This window comes from Pelophylax lessonae (assembly GCF_965119305.1).
Source record: "Pelophylax lessonae genome assembly, chromosome: 1".
NCBI classification, from domain to species: Eukaryota; Metazoa; Chordata; class Amphibia; order Anura; family Ranidae; genus Pelophylax; species Pelophylax lessonae.
The window spans coordinates 594823321-594846423 of record NC_138768.1 but is presented as its reverse complement, the minus strand read 5'-3'; the positions used below and the strand labels follow the sequence as shown (position 1 = coordinate 594846423).

The following is a 23103-nucleotide window of genomic DNA, read 5'->3' as shown; positions in this document are numbered from 1 at the left end:
TGCCCATGACGAATTTAACGTGGCATCGTGCTGTAGTGTCGACAGTTCTTAAGTAGGCCATGGCAACTATTGCTTTGATAGAAGCATCACAGAATATGCAAAGGTTTTGGCTCTGTGTCTTTGTGGAAGCATATGGGCGTGAAACATGGAGATCAGATAAGACTGATAGAGAGTTCCTCCACTCTACCCAAGAGTTTATCTTATCAAGGGGTAGTGGGGCATCCCAGTTCAATGTTTCACGAATCAAGTCTCTAAGTAGGGCTTTACCTTGAATTGTAACAGGTGCCACAAATCTCAATGAATCATATAGGCTATTGATTGTGGACAAGACACCTCTGCGAGTGAAGAGCCTTTCTTTTCCATTTATTTGGAAGGTAAAGGAATTATATTTCAAGTCCCAAATTAGACCTAGACTGCGCCGTACAGGTAAAGAGTCTGTACCTAGATCTAAGTCCTTTAGATCATTAAAATGGTCTTGAGTGGGGAAAGCTTTCATTACCTCTTTGCTGTTGGAAGCAATCTTGTGAAGCCTGAGATTAGAACAAGCAAGCATTTCCTGTGCTCTTTTAAGAAGACAGATTGCAGACTCGCTGGAAGGTAAGGATTTTAAACAGTCATCTACATAAAAGTCTTTCTCTACGAATTGTCTTGCATCTGAGCCATACTCAAGTTCACTTTCTTGGGCGGAATGTCTGAGTCCGTAGATAGCGACTGCAGGTGAAGGGCTATTGCCAAAGATGTGTACCCTCATGAGATACTCTGAGATGTCTTTGGAAGGGTCATAGTCTCCGAACCAAAGGAACTTTAGGAAGTGTCAGTCTTCCTCTCTGACCAGGAAGCATGGAACATATGTTGGATGTCAGCTATGAAGGCAATAGAATCTTTGTGGAAGCGTAAGAGCACTCCCAGCAGTTTGTTGTTGAGGTCTGGGCCTGTCAAAAGGACATCATTTAAGGAGATACCCTTGAATTTGGCATTAGAGTCAAACACTAGTCTGATTTGACCTGGCTTTTTAGGATGGTACACCCTGAATATAGGGAGGTACCAACACTCTTCAGAGTCTTTAGGGGTAGGAGCTATCTCGGTGTGACCGTTCTCAAAGATCTTCCCCATGAAAGAAAAGAAATGTTCTCTCATTTCTGGCTTTATTTGTAAATTACATCTAAGGGAAGTGAAACATTGTAGCACTTGATCTCTGTTATTGGGTAAGCATTGTCTCTGTGGCCTGAAGGGAAGAGGTGCGACCCAGCTGTTTATACTATCTTTGACTAGTCCTTGCTCCATTATTTCTAAGAAGAGTTTGTCCTCGATAGACATTGCCACACGATTGTCGTCTTTAGTTCTTCGAAATACTGTGCACCCTAAATGGTCTCAGTCACTGTCACAGGCAAAGTCGTCACTAGTGGGGCTTGTGAAGGGACAAGAAGAGTGGGTGGTGTAGGCTGATTCCTTAACAAGGAAATGGTTTTGGCATGGCTGGAAAAGAGAGGGACGCCCATTCTCTAGGGTATTTGTGAGCATGCTGCTAATGGAGTTAGGTTTGTGTACACTTCCTAGACAGACATCTCCTATGATGACCCATCCAAGGTCTAACCTCTGAGCATAAGGGGCGTTTTTGGGACCAATAATTTAGGCTCTTGATTTGTGGGCTTGTAAGATATCTCTCCTGAGGAGTAGGATAATCTGAGCCTGAAGATCAAGTTCCAGGTATCAGATGCGCTATGCATTTCAAGTGTGGGTGATAAGCAGCTACATCTGGTGTAGGAATTTCGGATCTATGATCAGAGATCTGGTTGCATTCGATAAGGGTTGGCAAAGACCAGCATGATTGTCCATCGATGGACTCGACTTGGTAGCCTGATGCTCTCCTCCCGGACATCTCCACTATTCCTGCACAAGTTTTTAAGGAGTAGGGAATGCCGGGGCCTTTAATGCCGAAGATGTGAAAGAAGGTTGAGCTGGCTAATGACCTGTTACTTTGGTCATCCAGTATTGTGTAAAGCTTAATAGCTTTGTCTTTTTGGCCTGCTAGGTAGACTCTGATTAGGCAGATTTTGGAGCAGGACCTACCACCTATGACTCCTTTGCAGACCTCTGTACATTGTGAAGTGATCTCTGGTGTAGCTGTAGTGGTGCGCTCTTCTTCCCCGCCGTGCTCACTAGTGCTGAGGGTGTGTTGTAAAGTCCATGGAGCTTGCCCGGGATGCAAACCTGTGTTGTGATCTGAGCTGTCACATTCTGTGCATTTTAAACTGACATTACAGTCCTTGGCGAGATGAGATGTTGAAGAGCAGCACCTGTAGCAGATGTTACATAGTTACATAGTTACATAGTAGGTGAGGTCGAATAAAGACAATAGTCCATCCAGTTCAACCTGTGTAGGTGTGTGTGGCTGTAATCATCTCGCATACCCCTGAATGTTCTGATCCTTGAGATGTACGTCTAGTAGTCTTTTGAAAGCCACCATACTACCTGCAGAAACCACCTCTTGTGGTAGAGAATTCCACAATCTTGTAGCCCTAACAGTAAAGAACCCCCCACGTTGCCTGAGGTTAAAACGCTTCTCCTCTAATCGCATTGTATGCCCCCGAGTCCTCATGTAATCCCTGCGACTGAACAGCTTTTTTTCTAAGCCTAGATCCCCATTGAGATATTTAAAAATTGCTATCATATCCCCCCACAGGCGTCTCTTCTCCAGGGAGAATAAATCAAGCGATTGCAGACGCTCCTCATAATCAAGGTCCTCCAATCCCCTAATTAGTTTAGTTGCCCTTCTCTGGACCCTCTCCAGCTCCAACACATCCCTTCTGAGGACTGGTGACCAGAACTGGACAGAATACTCCAGATGCGGTCGGACCAGAGTTTTATAAAGTGGAAGGATTATAGTCTTATCTCTGGAATGTCGATTTTGCCGGTTATTTCAACCCGGATGGTAAGCCACACACAGGTTATGCAGAGACTACAACCAGTGAAGTTGTGGAGAAGGGTTCATTGAGTTCCAAAAGATCTGCACAAGAAGCTGAGCTGTAGGCATTAGCAAGGGCATGCAAGATCCATAAAGATCAGAGAATCAAAATCTATACAGACTCGAAGTATGGTTTTAGGGTGGCACATGATTTTGGTCCTATCTGGAAGGCAACAGGGTTCTTGACTAGTTCAGGGAAGCCGGGGAAAAATGCAGAGTTGATTTATAGGCTGTTCATGGCCTTCTGTCTGCCACACGAAATAGCCATTCTGAAAGTGAAGGCCCATACTACTGAGAAGACTATGAAGGCCTATGGGAATGCCATCCCCTCTGATGTGTCTCTAGTAGAGTTTAAGAAACTGCAGTCAAAGGCGGAAATGCAGAAAAAAGAGGAAATGGTCGGCTTTGGGGGCTACACAGGTCCAGATGACATGTAAATTGTGTTTACCAAGTTCACCTTTCCTAATGTGAGTCATTCGGCTCATTATCCAGGTCATCAGTCAAAAATGGTTATGTGTGCACAGGTGGAGGAACATTGGATTGCCCCAGGATTCACTACCGTAGCCGCTAACTTTACCGCTGCCTGCCTGGTTTTTGCACGCACAACTCAGGTAAGACGGTGGCAGTACTGAAACGGTATTTGTCCAAACTGGAATATCGCTTTCAGCGCATACAGATAGATTACATTACCTTGCCAAAGAGTGGGCCACATGATCATGCTTTGGTCTATGTGGATATGTTTTCTGGTTGGCCGGAGGCATGGCCTGTTAGCAAAGCCAATGCCACCAACACTGGGAAAAAGATCGTGTCTGAGATAGTGTGTCGCTGGGGTCTACCTGAAATGATCGAGTCGGATCGTGGCTCCCACTTCACTGGTCAGATCTTTGCAGAGGTATGTAAGGCTCTTCACATCAACCAGGGATTACATACCCCTTATCATCCCCAAAGTAGCGGTAAGGTTGAACATTAAGAACATTGGGATCATTAAAAACAGAATCTCAAAAACCATGGCTGATACTGGAAAACCATGGCTTGAATGTCTCCCCATAGCTCTTTACTCCATCAGGAATGCCCCCAGACAGCCCCAAGGGGTTATCACCCTACGAGGTTTTGTTTGGGAGTCAACCAAAGACTGGATTGTACTTTCCTCAGCAGCTGTCATCTTTACATTCTCAGCTGATGGGGTATGTACAGTCCCTGCAAAGGGAGCTCCAAAAGGTCCATCATAGGGTTTGGGAGTATCTCCCGGACCCTGACACGATAATTGGTGTACATTCTATTCAATCAAGAATACCACATATATATGTAGATGTGCGTATATATATGACCAATATTACACTAGCAGCACTGATAAATCGTATGTAAATACACAAAACGCATTCGAAAAAAAGGTCAAAGTACATTAAATCATGCGAGCAAAAAAGGAAGAATGCAGTCCTTGGTGCAGATACTGATAGAAAAGTGATGACACCAATTCTGATATTCCAATGATCTTCCACCACATTCATATATGTGACGTATAGGTGGCCTCCACCTCACCGCTGTGCACACCCCATGGTAGTAGACACTTACCAGAGGCAGCCTGTTTATACGCCTGAATATCCAGCTGTAGAGGTAACAGCTTCATCAAAGCATCAGAATTCACCAGAGTGGCAAAACTCCTCTCATCAATAAAAAGAAGGATCCAAGAGACCCAGGTACTAGTCGGCTAGCTTACGAGAACGGGGAGTGACTACCGGACACAGGTTTAACCTAACATCCTATTTGACAATATGTTTTACTTATATTTTTTCATGTGAGTGCATTGTATGAAGGGTTTAGGGGAGAATTGCAATAAATTATACACATACAGGATTACGCTATGAGTACTTTGTTATGATTTCATGTACCCCTGGGAATGCTGAGTTTGAGTCTCTTGGATCCTTCTTTTTATTGATGAGAGGAGTTTTGCCACTCTGGTGAATTCTGATGCTTTGAGGAAGCTGTTACCTCTACAGCTGGATATTCAGGAGCATAAACAGGCTGCCTCTGGTAAGTGTCTACTACCATGGGGTGTGCACAGCGGTGAGGTGGAGGCAACCTATACGTCACATATATGAATGTGGTGGAAGATCATTGGAATATCAGAATTTCCTTTTGGAGTGTCTGCATGAAGATTCTTTAATAGAATTGGTGTCATCACTTTTCTATCAGTATCTACACCAAGGACTGCATTCTTCCTTTTTTGCTCGCATGATTTAATGTACTTTGACCTTTTTTTCGTATGCGATTTGTGTATTTACATACAATTTATCAGCGCTGCTAGTGTAATCTTGGTCATATATATACGCACATCTATATATATATATATGTGGTATTATTATTTCGGGTTACACCTATTTTTTCATATATTCTGTATTAATAGCAGTAGCTATTTTTCTCTCTTGTAGAGGTACAAAAGAGAAATTGCATATTGGTTTTAGCGCTGGGTGAGTGGGTTTTTATTTGATAATCTTTACACCTACTCCTCTTTTTGCATTTTATTCAACCAGGTGACTGGGTCGTTGTGAGGAAACATCAAAGGACGGAACTAGAACTGAGATACACTGGGCCATTCCAGGTTCAACTGACAACGCCGACTTCCTTAAAGCTTGAGGGACGCGACAACTGGGTGCATGCCAGCCACTGCAAAAGGCTGCTCAATTACATCAAAGAATGAGAAGTATTGGTTTTGTTTATATTCTTAGCTTTGTGTATTTTAGCGAGGGTAAGGATGAAAAGCATCCCAACCGATTGTTTAAAATGCATCTCCAACTAGCTAAGATGGCGAACAGGACCTATTGCTGGGTTTGCTTTAAATCCCCACCTGAGCCATTACACCCCAGCAATGGCAGCAGTTCATGCTACTGTATATACGACGTTTGTATTGGTATGAAGAAATATAAGAAACTTGCAAAGACGACCAGGAGACACTTGTCTTCAGAACTAAATGACACATTCCTAGAGGGTAACATCAGTTATAGTTTTAATGTTAGCTCTGGCTCCTGCTCTTCCCATCCTAATGCAGTATGGGTATTGGGACAACTAGGTAGTCCACAGATGTGCTTCAACCTTAGTTTTGGCAAAGGGAATAGATTTGTAGGATCTACCACTTGCGAGAAAGGTATAACAGTCAATCTTACCAATGAAACCCCTTGTCTCTTTAATGACACCAATAGACCAGATTATATCTGCTGGAAGGAAGGGTGTGATGTTCAGACTGAGGGAGCAATCCCCCAGTCTATTATATTACTGCTTAGTGCCTGTGACCTTCAGAGAAATTCTTTCCATACGGTTCTGACAGGTCCTTATTATTTCTTATGTGGTTCTGCCACTTATAAGGTAATCCCCCCTAATGCGAGAGGTTTCTGTGCTTTAGTAAAGATTGTAACGGCATCCTACATTGCAGCCAATCGTGAGGATCTGCTGGTGTGAAGGAAAGCAAGGACATCAGGGAGAGCTAGCAGGGAACTGTTCTCCAACCGCGACCAGGCCTGGGCATGTTTCCCAGCTTAAGCCGGCTGGGGGATTGAACTTATGAAGGAACTGAAAAATTTCTCGTCCATTGTGGATGAGATGTTCAATGAGACCGTTGAAGCAGTAAAGGAGATTACTCAGGAACGACGAAAAATTAAGACTCCTTGTACTGCAGGAAAAGAAGGCTTCCAAGGGGGGTTTCTGTGAAATCATAGGAGAAGACTGTTGTACCTGGATAGCAGATACCAGTGACAAGGTTCGGGCTCATGTGGATAAGGTTACTTCCATGCAAGGCAGAGCCAGAGCTATAGCTTGTGAAGGTTTGAATCCTTTTAAGGCTTTGGGAAGTTTTGGGGATTTCTTGTTCTCCATTGGATCTTGGTTAAAGGAAATAGGAGTATATATTTATGTTGTTTTTGTTTCTATTCCTTATATATGCAGTGGTGAGATTTTCCTATTGTCTGATCGAAAGCCCGAGCAGACGATCGCATCCTTATTGCTGAGACGAGACTCCCTGAATTCCAACCCATGCACCAAATGCTGATGATTCCAAACCGGCTGAGATCAATATGATCCACCACCTTATGTCCTCCCTCTGAGTCACCTCCCAAAGAACGGAACCTATGTGTCAACATTCATTTTCTTTTAAGTCTACGTGTCAACACTGATTCCGTTCTCTTTCTTTTCAACTTTTTGAAATGGATTGTTTTTATGTATGAGAAGAGCTGTTCTGTTTATATCGAAGAAGATGATCAAGATTCATGAGTGAGAGACACATGGGAGCATAAAAAAGAGGGACTGTTGTGGAAATTTTATTAGGACTAGTGTGGACATTTTTCAGTTAGCTTGTCATTATGGCTCCTGTTGTCGGCTTGCTTACAATACGCTCATTAGAGCGTGAATGGGTGAACCAGCATTTAGGAAAGACTACTGGCAGTGAAAACCTTTTAGATGTGTAGACGCGTTCGCTCTACATAGGCATCTCCACCGGCGAACACTCCATGTGCTATGCATGGGTCTGTTTGCCGGTAGAGTTCCATCTGTATTGTGGTACCGAATTCAATGATCAAGCAGCAAGGATATGACCACCAGTGGGGGCCCCTGTATAATGTGCAGATTTGTTCGCTCAGCAGGGATATGTTTGTTTTGTGAAGTCAATATCTATAGTTTTGATATCTATCTGCCTTTATGAAGGGATACACGCTCATGTCTTTCTACTGTGCCTGATCACCCTAGTGGAAACAGCATGGCTCTTTCCCTGCAGATAGCCTCACATCTAAGGGAACAGCAGTATAATCCTATTAGGCATTGTTCTCTGAGCCTTGCTGAATGGGATTCACACTAGTACTAGCGGCGGGAGTGCATGCACGAGTTTGATCAGAGCAGCGTTCACGGTTTTACACGCTGGTTTCATTGCGTAGTGTTAGACGCGAATTCCACTACACGTGGGTTTCATTGTTAACTGAGGTGCAAGGATTTCCACGCACCAACCGCAGGAAGCCATGCACACTGTTCTGCTCCTTCACGATCGTGTACTCCCCCTTTCTATTGTATATTTGAATGTATGATTCAATTTCTATGTGCGTAACATGTCATGTGACTGTACAATTGGAACTGATTGCCTGATGTATAGCCATCACTTCCTGCTGTTATCCCTGTGCTGTCCCATAAATAAACAGAGCACAATGCTTTAGGCAGGACATTCTATTGAGCATCCAATGTGATAACAGCCTGTGTGTCTGTATTATTGGGTACTGCTGAGCACGCTCCATTACCCTATACAAAAGAGCTGAGAACTGTGCTTTTTAGCACAACTGGATTCATTGTGCTTGGCGTATATTAATATCCAAAAGTGCACTTACTAGCGCATCAAGTGTACATTAAGATCCAATACAACAGCTACCTAAATTTATTTTGTATGTTACAAAGAAAATAAATACAGTTACTATAAGCCCACATCAACAGGTGTCATGCTTGTTTTGGTATGTTGTCATGCTTTACATGTTGGGCAGCCCATTCATTCCAGTGGGCTGCCCTATGCATGACAAACACAGCAAAAAAAGCTCATGCAGTAGTGATGTCAAACCCAAAAACAAAAATGTAAGATATTGCATTTTACCAATCTTTAGATTTTGTGGCTGCTTTCATTTTTTTTTTTAGGAATTCTTTCCTTTATTTTCACCCAATGATCCAGCCAGCAGGGCTGCTATTACAGCAGTTTTATATCTTACCTGACAAGCCCCTCTCCACCCCACTCAAAAATATCAAAACAATATTTTCATTTAAAATACACCAAAATCATTATTAGTGGACACAAAACATAATGTACAAAATTCCTGCTAAATATAAAATATAAAACTATATTGAGTTAATAAATAAAGCTATGTGTGTGAAAGAGTGGTCTTGGGGCTCAATCACATGGGTGTTGTGGCCTGTACAGTTAGAATTTTTTTTGTGTGTGTGTGTGTGTAGGCAACCTATGTTGCGATATAGGAATGCAGCAGCTGTATGAAGCGGCAGGTCCTAATTTGACAGGTGTGTGGATGCGAGTGTACAGCCCAAACCACGGGCAGTTTTCATTCAGGCCACTGACCTGCACCTACTGTCAGATTAGGACCTGTGGCTGTGTTCATACAGCCACTGTGTCCCCATAGAATAACAGATGGTTCCAGCCGCACAAACAAACTGCTCATTCAAGCTGTACAGCCCAAAGAACCCATGTGAATGAGTAGGTAGGGGGATTGATCGAAGCGGTGGGGAGCCCAAATACTGCAATCAACCTTCTCGTGGCTCCCCCTGCAACAGCTGAAAGACAGGGGGTTGGTTTCAGGGTTTGCCAGCACTGCACACTACTCATGTGTACAAACAGGGCCACCCATAAGGCAGTAGAGCCAGTCTTCCTACTTGTCAGGTGCCCAGGTCCCCTGTTGAATTGATGGGGCCCACAACCCATACAGGAGGGCAAGCTCTACTGCCTTATTGGCGGGCCCTGGCTTATAGCTACAATCAATGTAATCTATATGTGCATTTAGCGATTTGCATGGACTTCAGTTTTAAGCCCCATGCACACTGGACGTAATAAAAACGCCACTAGTGTTAGCTGTACAAAGCTGTAGCATTAGAGTGAACTTTGCAGCTTTTTTGCAGTAGTGTTGTTCAGCAAAACTATACTCCCAAAAAAGCTTATGGCTCAAAAAACGCTGATAAATGCAGAATAGTTGTGTTTTTCAGTGTTTTTCAGCTTTTTTCACAGTAAGAGCGTTTTTACAGCTGAAAAACTCATGAGTTCTAGTTTATTTTTTTTTCCCAGGCAAAAACACCCCTGCCAAAAAAAGCTGATAACAAGCCTATGTGTGCATTGACAAATAGTATATCATAAATTAAAGAAAAAGGGGGGGGGGGGTGAATCTGCTCTTATTTCATAAGGTATTCATATAGATCCAACATGATGTAAAAAATATAAATATTCCTACTATTGGATATAACACATAATCCTAGTTGTGATGCAAGCTCCAATGGGTATATGATAATAAAAATAAAATGATGGAATAGATAACAAATAAATATGTGACTTCAGTGAAATGATAGCTCAAAATTATAGCGCATCAATAAGTGCATAAAACCTATAAAGTGGAGAGAAAGTTGACACAATATATAACAATAATCAATATCCTCAATACAAAATGCTCAAGTAATAAGATAGGTGAAATGGCCTAAAATACCAATAAATATATATAGATGCGCCGACTCACACCCCCCCCCCCCCCTTTTTCTTTCATTTCTGTTAGTCAGTGGCGATACTAAAGAATTGGCTGTCTGTTTCAGAATTTTTGGTTAAATCTACAGAAATACCCCAACCCCTCCTATATTCTTATACCCCACTGGTAGCGCATGGGCTTCTTTTTTTCCTACATAGTATACCATGCTGGGGAATTTACTGGCTTCTGAAAAAAAACATATGAAGCCAAAAACAGATGAAAACTTCTAGTGTGCACTGAACTCCAGCCTTACCTTTCATCTTGCTCAGTTCTACAGGTTTTCTCCTGTACTGAAATTGCTTACTGATGATTTAGTTCACAGTGTGCATTAGAATCTGCTGCAAGTCAGATAGAGGCCTCCTATCTGGACTCCAGCATCATCTATCTTTTCTGCTCCCCAGCCTCATACTACCTACCATGGCCTACACTTAGAGTGTAAAGTATTTAATTTTTTTTTGCATTTTTCGGGTTAAGAGAGCTGTAAAACTAATGAAAATACCTGTTCTCTTTGCATAGATCCCTGCAGAATCTTCATAAAATCTTTGTATAATCCAAAGATGGCAACAGCCTGTCCATTTACATTCTCACCAAACAGATAGCTAAATTAAATAAGAACATAAAAATAGGGAAACATTTGGGTAAAAAAAATGCTAATATTATATAATACAAATATATTTATTTATTGAGATATATATAATACAGTACATATGAATGTACTTTTTAGATGTGTTGTGCTCTGTTGTAACAGAAGAAATGTTTAGCATTTTTCTCCATGGAAACCTTTCTAAATCTTGCTTTTATATTTTAACCAGCACTAGTTGATTGACAAACTTGCTTTCTATAGAAAAAATATACTTTAACATTCTTCATATAAGGCAAAAAAAAAATTGGAGTAAGAATCAATTACAATACACATCATGTTTTAAACAAGAACACTTGGATTTGTTTCTGAGGCCTGATAGACAAGCCTAGTACTGATGTACTTCAATGGGAAACAGCAGCAAGTGTAAAAAAAAACTGTGCCTATCAGGGTTGCCAACCGATCAGGACTTTTTTTTACTGACAAAACCTGGAAAATTTCCATGACAAACAGTGGAAAATTTTAAGGCACTGTAGCTGTACTTGTACCCACAAAAAAAAAGAATTACTGTACCACAACTGGCAGCCTCACAGACACAATTAAATCTCAGTAGAATTTTAAAAGGCAGCGCTAAAAAAAATTAAAATTAAAATATGTTTGCAATACAGGTTGATATACAAACACCCCTCAAGATGATAAAATATAAAATGGAGTGCTAAACAATATTAATTATGTGCTTCTTGAAAAAGAAAAAATGTGCTTAAATACTCACAAACATCTCCATTCACAATGCACCTGAAACACATTGGGCGGAGCTAGTAGTGTGGCGTCATGCCGCAACATCGACCTGGATGTAATTGTACAGTGGCGTTTTCATTCTATTTGACTTGTATTGTGTATGGAAGATGTTTTTTGAATATTCTAGCACTTTGTACCAGTGGAATTTTAATAAATACTACACTATGACGCCTTTGTTTGTGGGTGTCTGTTGAATGTAAGTGGGTAATACTGCCCCCAGCGGAGGAGATGAGACGTGACTGACCAGACCTGCGTGGATAGAGAATATATCTTAATATATCGGCGTGACAGCTTTTGTTGCTGCTTATTCCTGCAATCTTGCTATTTGGTGGAAGGAATTTTACATCGCTTCTGGTGGAGAATTCAGTCTGGTGGTGGACATTACTAATTTGAATGCACTTTGTGGACTGGTACATATTTAACTGGACTTTCAGTGTTATATCGCATGGTTATTCACATTCATAGTTGATTCATGTGGATGCACATTTTTCGAATTGTCAATTTTAACTAATGTTTTCTATTTCATATTATTATTATTATTATTATACAGGATTTATATAGCGCCATAATAATATTGTATTATTGTTTAGCAATGCACTTTATATTTTGACAAAGGAACCTCAGAACAAAAGAATACTTTTTTAAAAAATTAATCATTTCCATTGCATATGCTTTCATGACATTTTTTTTAAAGTGATCCTGTTACTGAACGGAAAACTAAAGTGATCTTAAGGCCCATTCACACTAGAAATTGCATATAACTGAGCAATTTTGACTAGATGTTTACATGCATTTGAAGCGTGTTTGAAGCTCGCTTGATGCACACTTAATGTGCACTTGACATGCGCTTGAATATGTTTTGCGTGCCTTTTGCGCTGTGTTTAGCATTGCGTTTGCAGTGCATTTTTTGGGCTTGGCTTTCTTGGCTTAAAGGGGAGTTGTGTGGGTGCAGGGCCCTGCATTTGTGGTGCGTAAACCTGCAGCACACTCTACTTTTTAACTTTTAACTGCACTGCCCTGCAATGATGTGAACTATGTCCCTAGGATTACTTTGATTTTGGGATGTCTATGCAGTTGGAGTGCAGTTCAAATGCATCCAACTGCAGTTAACTGCATCCCATCCCAAGCCAACATTTTTTTTTTGCTTTAACCTAAAAAAAAAAAAGTTAAAATTACCTGCTCTGTGCAATAATATTGCACAGAGCAGTCCCTTACCTCCTCTTCTGGAGTCCACTCCTTCTTTCTGCAAGTGCCCCCATAGCAAGCCATGTGCTATCAGGGAACCTGTGCGGGCACTCTCCCAAGCTGGGACACACACAGCCTGGCTCAGCCACGACTCCTGCTCCCTCCTCACACTGTCCCTCGAGCCAATTTTTTACAAATTTTAAAAAAATAATTTTAGGCTTGATGATTACCTAAAACCCTCAAACATTTTATATTTTCTGAAAGAAGACACCCTAGAGAAGACAATCGTGGTAATTCCAATATTTTTATGCGACATAATATTAGCACAATGGTTCAGGAAACACAACATTTCAGTAACAAATACAATAAAGTGAGTTTTATGGCACATAAAAACAAACAATAGAAAGTAAAAAATAATCAGCGCAAACCCTGTCTAAACAATACAAGTGATGTGCACAAAGCTGCAAGCAATCAGTGCCAAACACAAAACACCTGAGATAATGTATAAATAATATTGCTGCGAATAAAAATCAATAAATAGCAAATAATCGCTTAGTGAAAATTAATACTAGATAATGTGACCATAATCTCAAATAATACGGTAAAACAATAATAAATGTTAAATCAAAAAAGTCAGTGATATTGAAAGTCCCACTATGCAGTGCAAATAAAGTGACACAATAATAAATAAATCTTCATCTGTGATTAAAGTGCTGCATGCTTCACTCCAAGTGATCCAAGTGTCAATGGTAAGATTAGCAGCTCACCTCAAAGTAAGACTCATGAGAGCCAAAATGCGCATAGGGTAAAATCACAGTCGCCTGGTAAGCCCTCCTGCCACCGCCTCCAAACAATCATTCAGGTTGTATATGGCATCGGTGAAGAGATAAAAAGGAGATCTAGTGCTCTCTGTCTCAGTAAAAGGCTATTTATTACATATACTGAAATCGCACTTACATGGTACAGCACTTGAGCAGTGCAAGCTATCTTAGCTTTCAAACACTTCCTGGTACCTCCGTGATTGGCGTGATGATGTGCAGGCTCCTCCCCCGTACGCGTTGCGTCATCGACTTCGTCAGGACCCTGCATGGAGTTCACCAGAGCTTCACAGGTTGCCACTGGAGTCCTCTTCCACTGATCCATGATGACATCACGGAGCTGGTGGATGTTAGAGACCTTGCGCTCCTCTACCTTCTGTTTGAGGATGCCCTACAGATGCTCAATAGGGTTTAGGTCTGGAGACATGCTTGGCCAGTCCATCACCTTTACCCTTAGCTTCTTTTGCAAGGCAGTGGTCGTCTTGGAGGTGTGTTTGGGGTCGTTATCATGTTGGAATACCCAGTCTCTGAAGGGAGGAGATCATTGCCCGGCTTCAGTATGTCACAGTACATGTTGGCATTCATGGTTCCCTCAATGAACTGTAGCTCCCCAGTACCGACACCACTCATGCAGCCCCAGACCATGACACTCCCACCACCATGCTTGACTGTAGGCAAGACACACTTGTCTTTGTACTCACCTGGTTGCTGCCAAACACACTTGACACCATCTGAACCAAATAAGTTTATCTTGGTTTCATCAGACCACAGGACATGGTTCCAGTAATCCATGTCCTTAGTCTGCTTGTCTTCAGTAAACTGTTTGCAGGCTTTCTTGTGCATTATCTTAAGAAGAGGCTTCCTTCTGAGATGACGGCCATGCAGACCAATTTGATGCAGTGTGCGGCGTATGGTCTGAGCACTGACAGGCTGAACCCTCACCCCTTCAACCTCTGCAGCAATGCTGGCAGCACTTATACGTCTATTTCCCAAAGACAACCTCTGGATATGACGCTGAGCACGTGCACTCAACTTCTTTGGTCGATCATGGCGAGCCCTGTTCTGAGTGGAACCTGTTAAACCGCTGTATGGTCTTGGCCACCATTCTGCAGCTCAGATTCAGAGTCTTAGCAATCTTCTTACAGCCTAAGCCATCTTTAAGTAGAGCAACAATTCTTTTTTTCAGATCCTCAGAGAGTTCTTTGCCATGAGGTGCCATGTTGAACTTCCAGTGACCAGTATGAGAGAGTGAGAGTGATAACACCAAATTTAACACACCAGTTCCCCATTCACACCTGAGACCTTGTAACACTAACGAGTCACATGACCCCCGGGGAGGGAAAACAGCTAATTGGGCCCAATTCTGAGATTTTCACTTAATGTTGAGTTATTTTGAGGGGACAGCAAATTTACACTGTTATACAAGCTGTACACTCACTACTTTACATTGTAGCAAAGTGTAATTTCTTCAGTCTTGGCACATGAAAAGGTATAATAAAATATTTTAAAAAATGTGAGGGGTGTACTCACTTTTGTGAGATACTGTAACATGTGTGTAGCAAGTGCTGTTTGCGCACATATGTGCCACAACACATAAATTTCTGTGTGTGTGGGGGGGGGGGGCTAGCAAGCAATTACCAGCTTTTTATTATGAAAAATTAACTGCAGCAGCTCCCGCCCTCTATTCAGCACTGCTGTGTCTCCCGCTCTGCGTGCCTGAGTAAGATAGGAGGGGGCAGAGTTGCGGACGTTGTGTAATGTGATGGAGGGGGGAATAGCTGCAAGGGGCTGTGTAATGTGCAGAGGGCTGTGTAATGTGCAAGGGGCTGTGTAATGTAAAGGGGGCTGTGTTGCGGGCAAGAGGTACAGAGGTTGTGTAATGTAAAGGGGGTTTTACTGCATTTTACCCGCAGTTAGAGCTGCAGTCCTATCGATTTCTATCAGGCTGTGCAGTTTTTTCTGCATTTTCTAAAAATCCACGAGACACCATGTTTTACTGCACCAGGTGATACCAACTCCAAGGATGCCACTGCTAAAAAGCTTGTATTTTAAGTGTTAGGTTAGTACAATAAAAAGGTATCATTACATACCGCATTACTCTTGGATTTTGTAATCATAATATACATGTATACATATTTAGTTTTTTTTTCAGTAGTATGATTTAGTGGTGAAAATTATTAGTGCGCCCCCCCCCCCCGTTTTGACTGTGGTATATATTGTTCTGCACAGCACTGCACACAGATGGAAAAACATACATGTTATACAGTAATGGCTGGAATACACGGGCCAAATATCGCCCGATCATTCGACCACCGACTTATGAAAAAGTTTTCCTTGGTCGAAAACGTTGCCAACATACACAGGCCGAATATCGCCCGACCGTTTGACCGCTGACCATCGAAACAGTGCATGCGTGATGATGTTCTACAGATTTGAAATGAACGACCTTAACACCAAAGTATAGAATATCGTTCGTTCGCAAACGAGACGACAGAATTTTTCGTTTTTTTCAAACGGGATTTTTCGTTCACAATATCGATATCGGTCACTGATGGCTGGGCATTAACGAGTAGAATATCGGTCGATCCTTCGCTGAACGGAAATTTTCGGCCGATTTTCTTATCGTGTATTCCGGCCATAACTCTCCCTTACTTTATCAAAAGATGAGAAAAAAAGTTTTGCCTTTACTTTAAAACAAAGCTCATGCAAAGAGAAAAGGGTCTTGCTTAAGTGGTCCAGCACCCTTCCCTGCAAACTTTGCTGAGTATTTTCAAATCTTGTATCGCACGCCACCCTCTGTGGTCCTGTAATGAGGTAGTGACTGGCAGTAGGAACCACAGACTGTGGGACAGGGAATGCAGGCATATGACACGACCCGAAGGTGTGTGATGTGAAGATTCTTCAGGTGGCTTTGCAATGCAGCAGATTTCACAAGTAGGTGCTGGACCACAAAAGTACTGTATATCCTTTCTTCCTTTACGGAAAATTAGTAGTTAGCAAAAACTGCAATTTCCTAATACTCTGCTGTTGCCTTAGAACGCTCATTTGGAAATATTACCTATAAGGATTAAAAGAAAAAAAAAAAACAAGAAAATGCACCAGCCAGTTTTACTCTAAATTATGTATATTTATGATTACAAATGTATAGTACAATTTGCTGAACCATTATTGTGAGAAAATCATATTAAACTCAAAACAAAAAATATAATATATTGCAGCTTACCGATCCTTAGATGTGGTGGTTGCATTAGGTTTGTTTTTTTAGGCTTTTCCTCCTTCGTTTTTACCTGGTGCTCTGGCTTAAAACACAATTCCTGTATTACAAACGGTTCACGCCAGGAAGCGGCTTGCACATGATTTCAGTGCCGTGTGGTGCGTTTTCAGTCCATTCATTTGAATCGAGGTCGCCCCAAAGTAGTACAGGACCCTTTTTCTAAGTCGGAGCGACTTGTGTCGCTCCTATTAGAACGGGTCCTGTACTATTCAATGGACCGCGACATACCGCGACTTGTCAGGCTGACAAGTCGCCTGACAAGTCGCGCTAATGTAAAAGGGCTCTTACTGTCTGGATCACCAGGTGGAAATAAAGGGGAAAAAAAGAAAAGAAAACAAATTCAGCCACCATATCTAAGAATTGGCAAACTGCACTATAATAAATGTTTGCCTTTGAGTTTAATACTGCTTTAGGCTCACATCTGCACTTTGCATGTTTAATTAAATCCAAGGTCCTAGACCTCAAGACAATGTTCAGAAAAGAGTTTGACTGATGTACTTACTTGGCTTTAATATTGACAACCAGTTTGTCATCTTTATAATAGAAAAACTTTTTTTCTGTATCCAATTCAACACTGAATGTTGGAAGTACTGAAAAAGAAGAAAGGACCTATGATGAGCAGGATTACATATTAGCCCCCAGGCACTAATGTTCAGAGTTGTAGTTCAGCATATTTTATACATTTTCCTAGAGTAAATGTTATGTTCTTCTTCTAAATAAATGTGAAATATTATTTCTTTTATATATTCTGCATAATTATATATGGAATCACTATACTTTTAGATACTTGGAATAAGTGACCCCATGGTTGAGCCACATGACTGATGGTCAACTCATTTTAAAACCCACATGGGACCAATGTACAGTAGGTAGTAATGTTATTATCAAAGTGAAGCTGCCCTTAGCTTTAACCTGAACCTATACTTTCTCTATACCGTGACAGGTTCAGGTTAAGGTACATAGAACTTGCTCCTCCTATAAAGTGAATCTATGCAGTTAAACCAAATTTAGGCCAATCAGTGCACTTTAGGGCTGCCAATAGGGGGGGTTTAGGCAACCCTCCTGTACCGGTCACAGGCCCCTCTCGGTCAGCAGGAGGCCCTGGCTTTGGCTAGAAATCAGAATGAGTCTGTATGGTTGGAATGCCATCTTCTAGACTCGTGCTAGCCCCATCTCTGGCATTTTGCCAAGTAAGGCCTGTCAGTTAGGCTGTACCAGCCCCTGATTTCTAACGGCAGCCATGATGCACTCTCCCTGCTCTTTACCTTAATATGCCTGATCATTTTTGTTGATACTCAACTTTCTAAACCAGGGATCTCCAAACTACTGCCCTCCAGCTGTTGGGGAACTACACGTCCCATAGTAACATAGTAGTTAAGGTTGAATAAAGACAATAGTCCATTCAGTTCAACCTGTGTAGGTTTGTGTGTCAATGACGATAATCATTTCCCATATCCCTGTATATTATGTTCATTAAGATGCACATCCAAGAGTATTTTATCCATACTCCCCGGTGACACCATAAATTGTGGAAGAAAGTTCCACATCCTTACTGCTCTGACAGTGAAAAACCCCCTAGGCAGCTTAAGGTTAAACCACTTCTCCTCCAATCTCATTGTGTGGCCCCGTGTCCTCTTACACTCCCTGAGACTGAGCTTTTTTCCTATGCTGGGATCACCATTGAGGTATTTGTATATCGCTATCATGTCCCCCCCATGAGGCATTGTAAAACTCTGACATTCACAGACATGACTAGGCATGATGGGAATTGCAGTTCCTGAATAACTGGAGGGCCATAGTTTGGAGACCCCTGTTCTAAACCATCACTATTATAATCAAGAGAGCACATATTCCTTTACCTCTAAATCAATAAGACAAGGCCTTAAACCCAATATAATGTCATCATTCAGCTTTTTCCTACTTCCAGGTTGCTAGCTATGTTTGCAGATTAATATGGAGTACTGTCTGTGATACTTTTTTTATTTGCACTAACATACAATTTTTCAGGACAAGTACTCAATTTTCTCTGTCGTAAGTGCACAAATACGGCTACAATCACCTCACGCAAATTAATATTGAATGATTTTATACAGTAAGTCCCAACATTTTACAGCAGCTAATACCACCACTTAGGTGTCAGTAAGATAACAATCATGTCACTTTTGAACAGAAGAAAAGAAAGGATGGCTGCACTTTCCATACAATGCAATTTCAGTTTATTCTGGAGATATAAAAGCAAGCACAGATGATACAAAGCATACAACAGGGGAATAAAGGGGACGCGTTTCACACGACTTGTGTGCTTCGTCAAAACCATGGTAAATTGAATCATATGGGAAGTGCAGCCATCCTTTGTTTTCTTCCATCCATGATTCTCTGTAGCAGTGACAAGGCATGCATCCCATTCCACGAGCTTGTTCATTACTTTCAGCCCAGCAGACCCACTTGGAGCAGTGGTATTTGTGCTTGAATCATGTCACTTTATTTTTTGCATAAATATGTGGTTTTCTAGTCTAGTACTGTACATTACCCCACAAAGAGTCAAATGGGTTTAAAAAAATGTTCATTTTAATGAGAAAATTTCAATTTTCATCACTGGCTAACAGTATAGTACTTTAAAGCTGACGTTTTATCTGCTCACATTTATCCTTCCCCGGTTACTGCTTCCCCTTTCACTAACATGCTAGATTTTTTTAAAAACGTTTATTTTTTTTACATACCTTATTTTAGACCTAGCGACATTATAACTAGGTTTCTGTGGTTCTCTATACAATGCAGGTAGATCATGACTGGTATAAGGGGGTTGGCAAGGTGTTGTACATAGCTTTAAAGAACACAGTACTCTTCTCAAGAGCCCTCAGCCCTGATGCCAGCAGTGGGCTGGATCTAGGGAGGAAGCATGCAAATATCAAAATACCTTGATGGGTGGATGGAGTGATGGGCATTCCAAAGCAGGCTATATTTGCATGCAGGCCACATTAGATGCCCAACTTTGATACCGAGCCTCCATGAATGAAAGAACTGAAATCCAGTAAATGAAAGGAGCAGGTCAGAGACAGTCAGGTTAGGGAGGAAATGGCTAGATGGAGCTGGACATCCTCCAGGGAATGAGGAGAGGACTATCTGACTTGCTGCAGCTTCTAATGCACATTTTGAAAAGCTCACAGTGTGCAGTGAAATTGGGGTAGTTTAAGTAGAGGAAAGGAGCCTGTAGAACTGTGCAAGACTGAAGGTAAGGTTGGAGTTTAGCTTTGTTGCTATAAAATGTATCCTGAAATGATGAAAGCCAAATAGTCCTACCAAGTTAATTTAGATGGCCAAAACTGAATGATTTATTATGTACAATGGGGGACTAAGCATTGCTCAAGTAACTCATCATTAATTAGAAGGGGGATATAGGACTATATACGAGAGTCTTTACTCTACTTTTGGAGCCCTCTATTTTTGGTCCACATTGGGAGACTAAACAGTGTGAAAATATATCATCATTAAACATAAGGAGGACATTCTACTTCTATATTTTGTCACTACTTATACGGTGGTTTTTTAAGAGATACTTACCCCAATCCTGGTGTCTGAATATATCCGTTGGGATATCTAGATAGCTGCCAGATTTGTATTTATACATTTCCCAAAGACTCCCTGCACTCAATATTCACACGTATCTTTAGGCCATCTGGATGGATACTCTCAAGTGACTGTAATATCTCTTTATTTGCAAAGATAAAAGGTCCAGAGTAAGCACTTTTGTGAAACGGGTCAACCTCTTGGATACCCAAGTAGAGATATTCGTAGAAGAAACAGTAATCCCAGCACCTAGTACCCAGTGCTAGTGGCCATCATCCCTAATCAATGTATACAAAAGGAAATCCCCAATGGTGTGGGACTATGAATGCCACTAGACACTGTATATCAAAGTTAAAATGGTAAATTTTATTAAACACTTAGTCAAGACAAAAACAATTGTACAGATAAATATAATAAAGACATCGACATGACATAAAGAGAGGGGCATATAAAAATTGCATGCAATTGACAGATCATGTACCAGACCACATTGAAGACGCTCAGGTGCACATGGTGGGTTTGAACCGGAAAGGAGACCCTACGCGTTTCGGGCATCAAACGGCCCTTCCTCAGGGGTCAACCAGGGTTCCAAAAGCACCTAATATGCCCTTGACGTCTATACAAAGGATTGGAATGATCTGTCGTTTAAAAACGGTAATTGTTACCGTGGAGAGGAATGCCCAGTTCCAGTGAGCCAATTAAAGGCAAAAATTAAAAAAGAGAAGTGTAGTAGTTGCCCTGGAGGACCACCGGGGCACCACGATGATCGAAAAAGTAGCTCAGCAAGGACCACTCCAAAGGAAGACCTCACTCGTATAGTGTGGGTAATTTGTTATCAACCTGTGAAGTTTAGAGAAAATGTAATGACAGAGGGTCATATATTGTAGAGAAGAAGTAGTAATTCCGTATTAGGAGTATCACAACGTGTGAATATCTGTTTTGTGTGGTCCTCGAACTTGGCAACCTCTGGACCACACAAAACAGATATTCACACGTTGTGATACTCCTAATACGGAATTACTACTTCTTCTCTACAATATATGACCCTCTGTCATTACATTTTCTCTAAACTTCACAGGTTGATAACAAATTACCCACACTATACGAGTGAGGTCTTCCTTTGGAGTGGTCCTTGCTGAGCTACTTTTTCGATCATCGTGGTGCCCCGGTGGTCCTCCAGGGCAACTACTACACTTCTCTTTTCCTAATTTTTGCCTTTAATTGGCTCACTGGAACTGGGCATTCCTCTCCACGGTAACAATTACCGCTTTTAAACGACAGATCATTCCAATCCTTTGTATAGACGTCAAGGGCATATTAGTGTAACGCTCCTGCGTTTTATGTATGATGTGGATTTTCAGCTGCAGAAATATTCCACTTCAGTAGTCATGTAGAGAAACGCTGAGACACCAATCCCAACTCCCAATGACTCATCATGTGTGGATGATCTCAATTCAGCAAGTAAATACACACACTCAATAAGATGTTTCCTAGAGTGACTTATGTATATAGTAACACAGTGATGATAGGCTGAAGAGACAGATTGGGTAGAGATGGTAGATGACAGACACTTGAAAGGAAATGTTCTTGAAAGTAAGATAGTAGCAGATGGGATGCAGATAGGTTTAGCAGTCATGTATGGTAGCAGATGACAGAGTAGCAGGTGGACATACAGGAGAGATCAACCCAGTGCAAGAACAGGTGGTAGTAGGCTCAGGAGCTAGCAATCTTAGATAATGCAGATGTAGTAATAGTCCTTAGTATGCAGAGCTAGATAGTGTAAGCTTTAGTATGAAGGTTATAGAGGTTTCCCCTGTGGGGTACTTATCACTAATAGCAATGTAGCAGAGGAGAGGTTCGGCAAGAGCGGATGATCCGGTAGCGGGATACAGGGATCAGCGCAGCGTGGTTCCGACAGCGAGGTATGCTTGCAAGCATGAGAGCTTCAAGACAGGTTAGCATCAAGGCACAAAGCAGTTTGAACGAACACATGTGAGTGAGAGCCGGCGATCTAAATAGCCATCCAGTCCGGCGCTCAGTGATGACAGCATCAGTCTTAAAGGTGTATGCGCACCTTACCAAAAGAGAATGGTGGGGCGCATACACTTATGAAAGAGTAATTAGGGTACCCAAAGGTACCAGAACATTACATTTAGGTGCTTTTGGAACCCTGGTTGACCCCTGAGGAAGGGCCGTTTGACGCCCGAAACGTGTAGGGTCTCCTTTCCGGTTCAAACCCACCATGTGCACCTGAGCGTCTTCAATGTGGTCTGGTACATGATCTGTCAAATGCATGCGATATTTATATGCCCCTCTCTTTATGTCATGTCGATGTCTTTATTATATTTATCTGTACAATTGTTTTTGTCTTGACTAAGTGTTTAATAAAATTTACCATTTTAACTTTGATATACAGTGTCTAGTGGCATTCATAGTCCCACACCATTGGGGATTTCCTTTTGTATAAGTAGAGATATTCAGACATGACTTGTACAATGTTTTTTTTTTTCTACGAAATTTTAGCTTGTTCCAAACTAATAAAACATTTTTTAAAGAGAAATATGGCATATTGTTCCAATCTGGTACCAGTGGAGTCCACATATGTTCCCTTTTTCCCTTTGTTTTTCCCTTTTTTGAATTATTATGTATAAGATCAAAAGATC

At 41.5% G+C, this 23103-nt stretch overlaps 1 protein-coding gene across 1 annotated transcript in view; it reads right to left on the bottom strand.

Annotated features, from left to right (window-relative positions):
- LOC309555844 (complement C3-like) overlaps positions 1-23103 on the bottom strand; it is a 362933-nt gene that overhangs the window by 278344 nt on the left and 61486 nt on the right. Inside the window, exons 7-8 of the mRNA XM_082258010.1 lie at positions 17376-17463; positions 10718-10817 (exon numbers count right to left, since the gene is read on the bottom strand). Coding sequence (XP_082114136.1) covers positions 10718-10817; positions 17376-17463 — 188 coding nt within the window. The remainder of the gene's footprint in view (positions 1-10717; positions 10818-17375; positions 17464-23103) is intronic.